Source organism: Diceros bicornis, chromosome 17, assembly GCF_020826845.1.
Source record: "Diceros bicornis minor isolate mBicDic1 chromosome 17, mDicBic1.mat.cur, whole genome shotgun sequence".
Lineage (NCBI taxonomy): Eukaryota > Metazoa > Chordata > Mammalia > Perissodactyla > Rhinocerotidae > Diceros > Diceros bicornis.
Window position 1 is genome coordinate 52,944,974 of NC_080756.1, and position 14,321 is coordinate 52,959,294.

The 14,321-nt window shown below is 37.8% G+C and overlaps 1 protein-coding gene across 1 annotated transcript in view; it reads left to right on the forward strand.

Moving 5' to 3' along the window:
* Window positions 1-2,437: 2,437 nt before the first annotated feature.
* Window positions 2,438-14,321, forward strand: part of A2M (alpha-2-macroglobulin) — a 37,710-nt gene continuing 25,826 nt past the window's right edge. The window contains exons 1-11 of the mRNA XM_058558839.1: window positions 2,438-2,524; window positions 4,735-4,918; window positions 5,752-5,911; window positions 6,075-6,127; window positions 8,108-8,128; window positions 8,406-8,574; window positions 9,027-9,111; window positions 10,418-10,538; window positions 11,288-11,402; window positions 11,550-11,659; window positions 13,738-13,899. Of these exons, the coding sequence (XP_058414822.1) occupies window positions 2,439-2,524; window positions 4,735-4,918; window positions 5,752-5,911; window positions 6,075-6,127; window positions 8,108-8,128; window positions 8,406-8,574; window positions 9,027-9,111; window positions 10,418-10,538; window positions 11,288-11,402; window positions 11,550-11,659; window positions 13,738-13,899 (1,266 nt within the window). The 5' untranslated portion in view covers window position 2,438. The remainder of the gene's footprint in view (window positions 2,525-4,734; window positions 4,919-5,751; window positions 5,912-6,074; window positions 6,128-8,107; window positions 8,129-8,405; window positions 8,575-9,026; window positions 9,112-10,417; window positions 10,539-11,287; window positions 11,403-11,549; window positions 11,660-13,737; window positions 13,900-14,321) is intronic.

Sequence of the window (14,321 nt, forward strand, 5' to 3'; positions counted from 1 at the left end):
GATCATGATATCATAATTCACTATAGATAGTGACCCATACTTCGAAAAACATTGCTCTAAGCACACTATGTCAAATATGGTAACCAGTAGCCGCATGAGCTATTGAGCACTTGGAATGTGGCTAGTCTAAATTGATAAGTGTTGTAAGTGTAAGATCCACACCAGATTTCAAAGACTTAGAACAAAAAAAGAATGTAAAGTATCTCACTAACAATTTTTATATTGATTAAATGTTGAAATGATAATATTTTGGTTATATTGAGATAAGGAAAATATATGATTAAAATTAATTTAATGTTTCTTTTTGTCCTTTAATGTGGCTAACAGAAAATGTAAAATTACATAAGAAGCTCAAATTATATTTCTATTAGACCACACTGCTCTAAGCTCTAGATGCAAATGTTAAACTCCCCATGAATATTAATACTTAAATATCCTACAAGCACATTCTAAAACTGGACTCTTTATCTTCTCAACCCTCATCCCTCCGTCCTCCATCTGCTCCCACCCTGTGTTTCCTCTGTTTCCCTCAGTCAGTTCAAGGCAGCACAGTTCACTCAGAGACCAGCCAGGAAAATTGAAAGGCACATTCTCCTTTATCCATCACACGCATATACTCACTGTGAACTATAATTTTACCTCTTAAATATGAACTAAATCCATCAACCACTGTCCGTTCTCATCATGAACACCCTAGCTCAAAATGCCATCGTCTCTCATCTATATAATTGTACCAATTCCCAAGTGGTCTCCCTGCCCCCTGGACTGCCTCCTTCCAGTCAGTCTTCCAAATTTCAGTGAGAGTGATCTTTCCAAGAAACAGATCAGGGAAAGTCACTCCACTGATTTCTCCCTAAACACCTTAATAGTGCCAACAAGTTCCTTTTTGATTTGAAACCGGCTTGCTTCACCACTTTTCTCTTGTGTGTGTGTGTGTGTGTGTGAGGAAGATCAGCCCTGAGCTAACATCTGATGCCAGCTCTCCTCTTTTTTTGCTGAGGAAGACTTGCTTTGGGCTAACATCCGTGCCCATCTTCCTCTACTTTTACAAGGGACACTGCCACAACATGGCTTGACAAGCAGTGTGTCGGTGCGCGCCCGGGATCCGAACCTGCGAACTCTGGGCCGCCGAAGCACAGCGCGCGCACTTAACCCCTTGCGCTGCCAGGCTGGCCCCCACCACTTTTCCAAGTGTATAGATATTTTCTCCATTCCAAATACTTCTCACTTCACTGAACGTGTCATGATTGTTTTCACCCCCCAGAGCCTTTGTGTGTGTCAATCCTTACCTGCACTTTCACCTCCTTCTTTCCTCTAGCTAACCACTATTCTCACTTGAGAGCTTAATTTACATTTTGCTTTCCCTTAGATTTCCTTTCCAAGGCCCATGTCTGCATTATGTACCCCTCTTATGTGCTCCCAGAGCACTCTGAACTTCTCCGATAATAATGCTTGGCTATTGTATTTTTGTTGCTTGTTTATTTGTCTGCTTTCACACCCACAAGAAGGTAAGACCTTTTAGTGCATGTTTATTTCTACATATTTGATCATTCCAGCTCCATGATTTGGCATGCTATCTAGCCCTACCAGGCTCAACAAATACTTATAAAACAACCAAATGGAAGATGGATGGATGGAGTTGTTCATATGATTAAAGATTGGTGAGGAGCAGCATATTTAGAAGGCAATAACGAAATTTGTTTGTATAGTAGCTGGTAAAGGCAACTGGATCTTTGTTAGGCACAATAGGTCAAAGCTTGTTTTTGAGGTCATCCTACTTCTCCTTTCATCTTTTCACTTTCTTAACACAGGAAAATATTTTCTGTTATCATTCTTCCAGGGCCTGGCTCTGCATCTGCAGTCCAGTCATATCACTAAGGTCAAAAACCTATTAGCTTCATCCAACATCATTTCCATAGAGGACTACTGAATCCTGAAACTGCTTCAACATTTAAGGTAGGCATACCTAATGGAGGACTTGCAGGCACACTGACTTGTAGTGAAATATCTATTTTCAGCCTGTCCAGTGTTGCTTAAATTGTACCTTCCCTTGCCAATCATGCATGCAAGAGATGTGAGGAAAGCCATAAAAGGCGCTGTGGGGAAGTGGAAGGAAGGAGTGAGAGAAGGGGTTGAAAAGCCGATTAGCTGCTTTACAGTAAAACCCAGAGAAAGTGAGCACTAACGAGAATGTCGATTTTATCCCTCCGGAAATTCTATTTAGCCCGCTAGGAATTAACCTTGACTCTAATTAGACCCCTGAGAGCAATGACCCTTTCAGAAAATGTTCAGAGACCTGTACTTTGTTTAGACACCTTGTGTGGGTGGAACTTCCCGTTTGCACAGAGAGCAGCATAAAACCCAGTTGCTCTGCAGAATGTTTGGGACCAGACCAATTGCAGGGAGTGGGGTACAATACTCTAGGTCTGGTCTGCAACATGGGAAAGAACAAACACCTTCATCCAAGTCTTATTCTCCTCCTTTTGGTCTTCCTGCCTACAAATGTCTCAGCCTCTGGAAAACCGTGAGTTTCACATAGAGCATAAACTTCAAGAGTCCTTACCTTTATTTCAGAGTCCTCTCTCTATCATTCGTCTTTCCTATGAAACTCTGACTTTCTTATCTCTAAGGTCTCTTCCAATGATGAGATTTCATAAATCTGGCTTGTTCATTCTTCACTTTTTCTCAACCATTTTTCTCCAACACTCTGGATCTCTGACTCTCTAAATTCTCTGGGAATATACAAAGATTTTCTAAGGGGCATTGGAAATTGACACTTTTAAAGGAATCAATTTTCAGATCCTCACATTCCTACTGATCTGCTTGAGACCATGCTATTTATCCTTTCTTACCTCCCCTTCTTAACTGCCTATCTAACACTTTATAAGAGAAAGATAAACCTTTCCCTCAATCAGATGTTACCATGGAGCATTGTCATGGAGTATAAAAACCTCTAGAATGCCAAATAAAGGAACAATTTGAAATACTGATGTTGACGTTGAGAAAGCAAAGGGCTCTAATGACAGCGGAGAAAATCCTTTCGCAGATCAAGTGGTGGCGAATTCTCTGTTTCAAAAAAATTGAAGGAAGATCTAAAGGAAATACCAGCTGATAGATGATTAGAAGCAATTCTTGATAATAGGGCACTGGGTGATTTGGCACATGAAATGCAGAAGGAGTTACAAGAACTGCTAGCAATGATATAATTGTTTTCTCTGTCATTTATTTACTTTTATGTGAACAATTTTTCACAGGACTTACATCTACACAAACCAAAAATAGCAACAGAATTAATGTTAGACTTTGTTTAATTCTTGCAATAAGGAATATCTATCCATGGACACACAAAAACAGCTCATCATTCTTATTAAAGATGTGCTTTGAAAGTATTTTGATTTTATATTTAATATGTATGAATCATAATTTGCAATATATTTATTTTGTTTTGATCTGTTGTATACTAGTAAGACTTTTGAAAATAGCTCAATCCAGAAGAAACTGTTTAATATTTACAACTTTATGGTCACATTAAATTTAAAAGAATTAAAGTTAAATTTATATACCCACATATAATATTATATATGTGTGTGTGCATATAGATATATATCTATACCTATATATACTTGTTAATAAAGAAGCAAGAGTGATCCATGAAATATTTTGAAGCATAAAAATCTTAGGATAAACTTGTGTGGAAAGTGGCATGGAAATTCAAGTTCAAGAAGGAAAAAAGGGAAAGATGTTAAATTTCTGATCATTACAAAAAGAACATTTTGATGTATTTTTAAAGTAGGTCATATTGGGTATCTTATCACTATGGTATTTAAGATTCCAAGGGAAACTTAAAATGTAAGTTTTAACTTAAAATATCATCAAAAATAATATATTTTGCTCTTACTTAAACTTGTGATTAAAAAATGGATGTTTACTTGAAGATATGTAGGGAGTACATAATGTTAACAATTTTTTTAGGAGTTCTGTAGGCAAAAGTATTTGAAAACTACAGGATCAATAAAATTATATATAAGGGTATTGGGAAAGTTTCTGTTCTGCTCCTGAGTTACCAAGAGCCAAAATTCAATCACTAGAAGGCCATTTTTGAGTGGAGGCGTTGTCTAGCTGTGAGTTGAAAGACAAATATTTAAAGTGCAAATGTCCAGGGTTAGGTAACACACTAAGATTTCATTAGTTGCTTTATCACAACTGAGACTTTAAACTAATGACTCACTTTCTTTGAGCCTCAGATTCCATATCTATAAAGTGGAAGCAAGGACTTGCCATACGATTTTCACAGGGTGGTTGAATATATATATTTCTTTTTTCAATGAAATTCTGTAAATTGATTTTTGTAGTGTCCCACCTGAGAGCTTGCTTGCTCTTTAAAACAAGCCTAATGTAAAATAGATTTACAAAATGAATAAATATAATTAGTATATTTTTATTTGAATTGAGATGCTCACATATTTGAGTTCCTTACAGTGAGGTATACCTGTAAATTTTAATCTATTTGAGGCTCACTTCAAGTAAAATGTTCACTGCCATGGCGCTGATGATGGAAAGGGGAACAATTCTCACCCATGTCATTCAACAGCAGAAATCAATTTCACGCTTATCAATAGTCTTCTCTTGGTATAGAACTAATGATAGTAACAATAGTTGTGATGTTGAATAGTGCTGTTGATAACAATACCTCTCCTCCTACACTCTCCTCTAACTGGACTCGCTCATTCCCAGGCACTATATGGTGCTGGTCCCCTCCCTGCTCCACTCTGGGGCCATCGAGAAGGGCTGCCTCCTTCTGAGCCACCTGAATGAGACAGTGACTGTAAGTGCTTCCTTGGAGTCTCTCAGGGAGAACAAAAGCCTCTTCGCTGACCAAGTGGCAGAAAAGGACTTATTTCAATGTGTCTCCTTCACTGTGAGTATGGCTACTTGACTTAATATACTTGGTTCTATTGGTTAGCACCATAGGGATCTAGAATTCAGTCAAGATAAGGCTTTGGGAGGCTGGCAAGAACTTCAGGAAGGAATCTAAATGTAGATGCTAAGTGTAGAAATTAAGAAGCAATGCATGAACTTCCAACCATGGGAGACAAATATTTACAAGCATATTAAAAATCAACTTAATAATAAAGGAAAATTCCTATCAGCCAGAAAGAAAAAAAAGCAGTATGCACCAAAGGGAAAATGTGACTTCTTAAAATTAAAATGGAAAAAAATATTAATAAAGCAAACTAGGCCAACGATCACATAAGCCCCAAGTGGGTTGACGGGAATGTATTGCCCCATGCTCTTTCTAAAGGTGAAAATTGTAGAAATTGCCATGGACAACTATTCAACATCTCTTCAGAGTTGCTCATACGAAAATGCTCACAGCCTACAGCCAATAAAATATTGTAGTTTTCTTCCTCATAGACTTATGATATGCTTCTACCATGCCCTTTTAGCACATAATATCAACTTAGTCAAGTTCAGTGTATAATTAAATCGAGACTGTCTCGGCTTGATCTATAAGGAGATATGAGTCTCATTTATGACCTCTCTTACCGATGCATTTTCCTCCATCTTGTGTTCTGTCTCCCCATTTGTAAAAGGGCAGAAGTAATTCCTGTCCATGCCAACTCTCCCCGATGAGAATGAGGGAGTGAAGTTAAGTAAAAGGGCCAAGATCTCCAGTGAGGAGTGGAACAGGGGATTGGGGAGGACACTTGAGAGACTGATTGGGTTCTCAGGATCTCTCCTGTATTTCAGGTCCCAGAATCTTCATCCAATGAGGAGGTAATGTTCCTCACTGTCCAAGTGAAAGGACCAACCCAAGAATTCAGGAAGCGGACCACAGTAGTGATTAAAAACAAAGAGAATCTGGTCTTTGTCCAGACAGACAAACCCATCTACAAACCAGGGCAGACAGGTATGAAGAGGCCTACAGTCAGGACAACTTCAAAAAGGAATGATCTTTCTTTCCTGTGTATTCTCCAAAGGCCCTATAATTCTGATTCCTTAATAGTTTGTCTTACCAGCCTATAGGCCTGGTTTAAAGTTTCTGGAGCTCATGGAAAATATTTCTGTTTCAGTGAAGTTTCGTGTTGTCATGTTGGATGAAAATTTTCACCCCCTGAATGAGTTGGTGAGTTTCCTAATACCTATATAGAATCATTATTATCTGTATAAACAAGCTGGGAGTCTGTTTTTGGTGCTGAAGAGCTACCAGGGGGAGGAAAAAGCTGGTATCAATTACAGTAATTTCTAGCATTACAACAGTGCAAGATCTTGTCAAGAGAGGAGTTAATTTTTTCTATCTTGGTACTGGTAGTCAGTTGTCACACAATTAAACTTACTCCTCCTTAGATAGTTCTCAATTAGGCAAATTAGAAAGACACATTAAATAATAGACACATCTAAACCATAAAGTAACTTAAGTTCAAATAATTTCTCAAAGATTTAGAATTTTTCTAAACACACCAACCAAAAACTCTTCTATAAAGGAAGATGAGTGTAATCAATGTTTGTTCCTCAAGACTAACACTTGACATTTATGATAAGAAATAACTCAATTTTAATGCAGACATCAAACCAAAGTCTTAATTTTTCTCTCCCAAATCTATTCCTCCACTACATTTTCTTATCTCAAAAAGAGGCCATTATTTTCTTCTAGTTCCTAAGGAAAAAGATTATGACATAATCCTTGCTTCTTCTCTCTCACACCTACATCTACTTCATCAGTAAATCATGTTAGTTTAAAATACATCCAGATGTTTTTTACCACCTGAATTGCTACAACCTCATCCTGGCCAATATCACCTCTAAACGAGACCATTGCAATAGCCTTAAAACAGGTCTCCTAAAATCAAACGCCTCATCCATCACTCTGTCAGCTTAACCCTGCTTTATTTTTTCTTCTTGACACCTACCACTACCTGATAGGTAGACAGATGATAGATATCTGAGATATATATGATATACTTATCATATATATAAGGTTTATATATTTGAGATATATATGATACTTACATACATATATATGTATATACATAGATATATATTGAGATATTTATATATTATGATATATACATATATACATATGTGTATATACATGTGTGTATGTATACACTTAGGTATACATATATATGTATGCATCATAAACATATAAATATCTCAATATATATGTAATATATATCTCAAAAATATATGTGCATATATATACATATATGTGTGTATTTTTCTTATGTATTCATCCTTATTAGAATGTAAGCTCCATAAGAGCAGATATATTGTTCTTTTGTGCACTGCTGTATTCCCAGCACCTGGTATGATACACAGCACGTGGTAGGCACTTAATACATATTAATTTTAAAAAATGAATAACCACTGATAGTAGAGGAGGTATTCTCTTTCCTCCTTATTCTTAGAACTACCTAAGAATTCTGCGACTCATCTGAATATTTGGATCTGAACATGGTTACAGTCCCCCTGGAGGGCCCCCACAGATACCAAAATCTGTGGATGCTCAAGTCCCTTATATAAAATGGTGTGTAGTATTTGCATATCACTTACGCACATCCTCCCATATACTTTAAATCATCTCTGGATTACTTAAAATACCTAATACAACATAAATGCTATGTAAATAGCTGTTATACTGTATCGTTTAGGGAATAATAACAAGGAAAAAAAGTCTGCACATGGTCAGTACAGATGCAACTCTCATAGGCTTTTTGATCTGCAGTTGGTTGAATCCTTGGATGTAGAACTCACAGATACAGTGGGCGAGCCGTACTTATAGTTTTGTTAGTGTCTATTTCTTAAACTGTAAAATTTCATAGCAAAGGAGTGTTCTTTACTGGGACTCTATAAGCGTTTAAGTAATGTTAGTAAATTTATTCCTAATGAATAGCAGTGCATACATATATTTGTTGCTGATGGCCTAGTAAGGTTTTATCATTATTTATTAATTGTTTAAAATGGATTAATTAAAAGTTAGGTAAAATTTAACCGGAAATTTTTCTGCGTTTAACTACAGATAGAGCTATTCTACATAAAGCTGTCTTGCTTATAAACCAGAATTGAGAACAATTCTAAACTGCTTTCTTTCTCTTTTGTCTTTCAGATTCCACTCGTATACATTCAGGTAAGCAACATGAAACATTTGATAATTATAAACAAAGTAATACAGCCAGGGGAAATGTTCTTATTTGAGAGGTTCTTACAATCTCCCAGAAATTTGTCATTAAGGGAGAAGCCTTCAAACTCATATAGTGCTAGATGGTTCTAACTCATCTCCCCTTCCCACCCCTCACCATGACCCTATTTGTCCTCTTTGTGGATAACATAGGGGTTTCCTAGAGTTCCTTTATTGTCTCTAATGCTCTAGACCCTTTTGTAAGTTATAATTAATGTATCCATAGGACCCCAAAGGAAATCGCATCATGCAATGGCAGAATCTCAAGTTAGAGAGTGGCCTCAAGCAATTGAAGTTCTCCCTCTCATCAGAGCCCTTTCAGGGCTCCTACGAGGTGGTTGTACAGAAGGAATCAGGTGGAAGGACAGAGCACTCCTTCATCGTGCAGGAATTTGGTATGGATTACGGAAAATCATGGACCATTTTTCTTCATATTTAAACTTCTAGGGCCTAGAATTTGAGCTTATTTGGAGTCCTTCCATTTCCCATGGGTGAGATTGGGCTTGGAGTAGAATTAATTATATCTAACTTCAGTGAGGACCATCAATGATTTGTGAATAGGACTTCGTATGGCTTGGTTATTTTTGTAGCAATTTTTAATTTCTAAAAAAAGAAATGTAAAACATGCTTGTTTTAGTGGAGTCTTCATAATTCATTAAGGTTACAGTGATCCTTCATAGTCCTTCAACCAGAATCTCCATTTGAGAGTAAGGTAGAAATACTGGAGAGTAGAGTTATCTTTTCAGACCCTAAAATATTATTAGAGACTTGTTATAGAGAACCTGAAAATACTAATTCCCCAAAAGTAGAAAACCAATCACCAACTTCCTTTATCTCCAATGAACAGTGCTTCCCAAGTTTGAAGTGCAAGTAACAGTGCCAAAGATAATCACCATCTTGGAAGAAGAGGTGAATGTCTCAGTGTGTGGCCTGTGAGTTGATTTTTTTAATCTTTTGAGGGTTATTATGTAAAGGAGACTCACCATTTGGAATATTCTGGCTAGTTTCTCTAGAAGCAGTGGCAGTACAAATACTTTAAGTACATGGGAGCATCTCTATCTCTAGAACTTTCCTGTTGCTTTTCTATTTTTCCTTCTTATTTTCTTTCTTTTCCTTACCAGCATTATTATAACTGTGACGAGGCAGGCAACTGTTCCTAGAGAAGCTCTGCTACTAGGATGGATTCTGAAAGTGACAGAGCTGCATGTGCGCACACACACAAAGGGGACAGTGTTGAAGGGTACTGACTTTCCCTTCAGCAGATTGTAGAGGAAATTCAATCAACAACAGGTCATTTACCTGACCTTGCATACATAATGGAAAAATAGCTTAGATTCAGGATTTGTAGAAATAAGCATATTACCGAAATCTCATCTAACTGATCATTCTACCTAAGGCAGGTCGCATACCTCTCTGCACCGTCATTTTTACTGATGAGACTGGACATGTTCTTTCAGTACCATGTTCCCAGGATCTTATGCTTCCATCTCCAGTGGTCCAGCAGTAGCACTAGCAGAAAGAGCAGACAGAGTGAAGAAATCTGTCCTGCCTAACAACCGCACATGTAATGCCCCCACTATTCAGCTGAGTCCCTGCCCCAGCACTATCTCAGAGTAACGGCCACCAAGTTCCTGTTCCCATATAACTGGTGAGCCAATACTCTTGCAAATAGAGATATAGAGGATATTTTAAATAGGGAAGGAAACAAATGCCCTCGAACACACAGCAATCCTCAATGACATATTTATGGCACAATCTCATTTTTGTAAAAAGTAAACAAGTAAAACTCTATATAAATATAGATGGCTACATATGGGGAGATGAGGGTGGAAGGAGAGACACTGTCATATTAATAATTTGTAGTCTTAAGTAGAATTGAGGGTGTTTGTTTCTTCTCTTTGTTTTGTTTTCTTGGTATTGTTTTTTCTCTTAAGAACAGGTTTCGTTTTTGCAGTACGAAAAATATTTTTTTAAAGATGAAATAGAAAATACAAAATTAAGGAAAAGAAAGACATAATAAAAGAAAACTAGTAGATTTCAGCGTGTTGCGCTGGAGATTTTTTAAAGAGAAGGGTCATTGCGTAGTTCACTTGCCCTCAACACTGTGAGCCCTGCAGAGGTTTGAGGGCAGTACAGAGAGTAAATGCACAGTAGCCAAAGGGGAAATATAAACAGGCAGAGAAGGGGGATGTTCAATGTCTGTCTGCTTTAATTCATTTGGCCACATTCTTATGACAGATACACATATGGGAAGCCTGTCCCAGGACACGCGACTGTGAGCATATGCAGAAAATATAGCAGCCCTTCTAACTGCTTTGGTGGAGAGTCAGAGGCCGTCTGTGAGAAATTCAGTCAGCAGGTAGGTGGAAAACCATTCCTTCTAGAGATAACAACAGAAGCACTGCTGATAAATGGTGAGTTTCAACATGATACTAACTTGGAAAGAGAGCAATCTATAAGAGAATTCTATGCTAGTTATTGTAGTTTTTCAAAAATTCAGTGATTTGGCACAATAGGAATTATTTATGTCTTGTAATTTTTCATTGTGGGTGTTCTCGGCACATCAAGCACCTAAAATGATGGAAGTTGAACCAGCTCCAATACCTGGCATCCAAAGCTTCCTTGGGCATCTACTTGTATGATGAAGAAGAAAAATCATACCCCTCTTAACCACCTTGGTTGGGAAGGGTGTCGGTTTTGCTGTCTTTCTATGAGCAAGAACTTGTCACATGGCCCCACCTAGATGCCAGGGAGGTGGGAAACAGTCCCCTGATGGGCAGCCATTCCCCAGCCACAGCTGTAACCTATGGGAGGGGAACCCGACTTTGATAAAGAGTTAGCCGCCTGCTATACTGAGATTACCCCCAAATGTTTAAGTTATTTCTATCTCATCCACCCTAAGGAATATCAGGGACTAAGGAATACACTTGCCAATTATAAACCAGATACAGCTATGAAATTTAATAATAATTAATCCCTAGAGAATATTTATTGTGTTCTTATCATATAAAATGCGTAGGCCATGTTTCCTTCTAAACTCCCAACAGATTAACTGACCACTGATCTGTCTGGTGTTATGTTTTTGTATTTTATTTTTTTCCTTCTTAGCTAAACAGTCAGGGCTGCTTCTCTCAGCAAGTAAAAACCAAGATCTTCCAGCTGAAGAAAGTAGGATTTGAAATGGAACTTGTAGTGGAGGCCAAGATCCAAGAAGAAGGAACAGGTTTGTGTACCACACGGATATGAAAGAAAAAACAATGGACATTGATTTATTCTCTTTGCTAAATTATAAACTGAAGAGACGCGGTCGTCTAAGAAGTTCAGGGAGATCATTTTTCTAAAAAAAACTTATTTTTTTCTTCTTTTTCAGGGGTGGAATTAACCGGAAGCGCATCCAGTGAAATAACATCAACCATAACCAAAGTCTCATTTGTGACAGTGGACTCAAACTTTAGACGAGGGATCCCCTTCTTTGGGCAGGTGGAGTATTTTACAATTCACAAATCAGACTGTGCACTATCACCTAATAAGTACAGCAGATTTTGCTAAAACCATACCTGGCTAATGTTATCTGTTGATTAATACAACCAAAGATATAAAACCACGTAAAACTAAATCTGTTCCTCTGTAACTTTGTCTATGAAATCTATAAACTCATTCTAAAGGCACTATCAAAGTAGGAGGTTTTTTTCACTTTTGCAACAGCATTGTGTGATGTCACTCAATCTCCTCTTCCTAATTTACCAGGCAGTCTCAGATTTCTATATTTTCTCACAAGAATCTCAAAATTCATGGTGGCCACTTACATTATCCTTCTAACATCAACTTTGTATGGAAATGACTAGGTAGTTGGCTTTAATTTTTATTTTGAAGTATAAAAGACTCTACTGTACCTAGCTTTTTTTTTGTGAATATTATATTTACATTACTTTTTCTATAATAGCAAGTATATTTTAAATACAGTGCATATAAAGGTAAAATACTATTTAAGGTTCCCAGATTTTAAAATTATAAACTTTCTCACAGGTCTACAAAAAAATCTTCTATTGTTATTTTTCTGTTATAAGAAGATGTGCAAATGGATCTTTCTGACTTGAGAAGTCTGAGATAACAGTTGTATGTACCTCAATGTCTAATTATCGTGTATCATGTTCTTAATGGATGTGCTATAGGATTTCAGCTGTGGAGAGTGTAAAAGACAGAGAGAACAGACTCGACAAAAGAGTGATGGAGCAAATTTTAGAAAGTTTTGATTATGTTACGACAGCAAACATATTCAGAAACTTTGGTCACTTCCTAAAATGAAAGCATAGTCCATTTTTTAAAATTTCTCAGAGGTATATCGTACTTTTTTGATATTTTATTCCTGCTAAATAACTATCTCATTAGTCATAAGACTCTCTCACCAAAAGAGTAAGAATCAGAATTGTGTGCCTATCCTTGTCTTCGTACATGCAGCCGACATTTCATGGTCAAACTTAGATTTTGTTAATCAGTTACAAATACTGATTCAAGTCTGCTATTCAGGCTTCCTTCTGCCAAAGAAGCTTATACTGAAAAATAATCACCATCTTTACAGTCTGAACTAGACTACTCATCTGCTGAGTTCAATTATTAGTAACTTGACTTACACCCTTATTTAATACTGTGTGAGTCGTCTCAATTTTACTTTTTTCACATGGGAAGAGCCTCATAAACTCTGCCTCCCTTCCAAAAGATAGAAAAGGTTGAAAATCTAGGTTGAGAAGCAGATATCATATATAAAACAACTAGAGAAGCACACAGGACAACGTATTAGCAATTGCTTACTTGGGCACTCATTATACTTCAGCACACTAGTCCATAGAAAGTTAACAGTCTGTCGCAAAATAAGTGTTTGTGGCTCAATTAAATTTGGCTAATGGGGGGCTGGCCCCGTGGCGTAGCGGTTAAGTGCGTGCGCTCCGCTGCTGGCGGCCTGGGTTCAGATCCCGGGCCGCACTGATGCACCGCTTGTCAGGCCATGCTGTGGCGGCATCCCATATAAAGTGGAGGAACATGGGCATGGATGTTAACCCAGGGCCAGTCTTCCTCAGCAAAATGAGGAGCATTGGCGTGGATGTTAGCTCAGGGCTGATCTTCCTCAAAAAAAAAGAAAAAAAAAGTTTGGCTAATGGGTTAAAAATTTTTATTACTATATGACTCTCGTGTTCTGTGACTCTCCAAGAGTTATATATAGTGCACAGCATTTTCAAAATATCCACAGAATACATTTTTCAGGTCATCCCTATTATCATCTCCATCATTCTCTATCCCTTTACACTGCTTTATTTTTCCTCTTAGGATTGATTACTACTAAATAAGTATATATTATTTATGCATTCATTTAACACCTATCTCCTTTACTAGATTGTAAGCTCTATGATGGAAGAAAACATTTTGTTGACTGCTATAGACTCAATGCCTGGAACCATGCCCAACATGTAGGACACACTCAATAGGCATTTGTGATAAGATGAATATGTTTGGTGTCTATTGGATATTAGCCATCTAACTGATCCACACCTTTTAATCTTCAGGTGCTCCTAGTAGATGGGAAAGGTGTCCCTATCCCAAATGAACTCATCTCCATCCAAGCAAATGAAGCTAACTATTCCTCCAACAGTACCACCGATGAGCATGGCCTGGTGCAGTTCTCTATCGACACCGCCAATGTTGTGGACACCACCCTCACCGTCAGGGTAATTATTTGGAAAGAAGTTACCAATGACATGAAGTAGCCTTGGAAAAAAGGTTGCAACCCAAAAGTGACGAAATTTCCAAGTTGTCTTTAGTCCTATGGAGAGAAAAAAACCTAGAAATTAGAAAATAATTTAAGGTCAAGTTTGAAAAAGTTCACAAAAAAGGAGGCAGTATAGTGTTGTGGTTAAAAATGTGGGTTCTAGGGCCGGCCCCGGGGCGCAGTGGTTAAGTGCGAGCGCTCCGCTGCCGGCGGCCCGGGTTCAGATCCCGGGTGTGCACTGACGCACCGCTTGTCAGGCCATGCTGTGGCGGCATCCCATATAAAGGGGAAGAAGATGGGCACAGATGTTAGCCCAGAGCCAGTTTTCCTGAGCAAAAAGAGGAAGATTGCCATGGATGTCAGCTCAAGGCTGACCTTCTT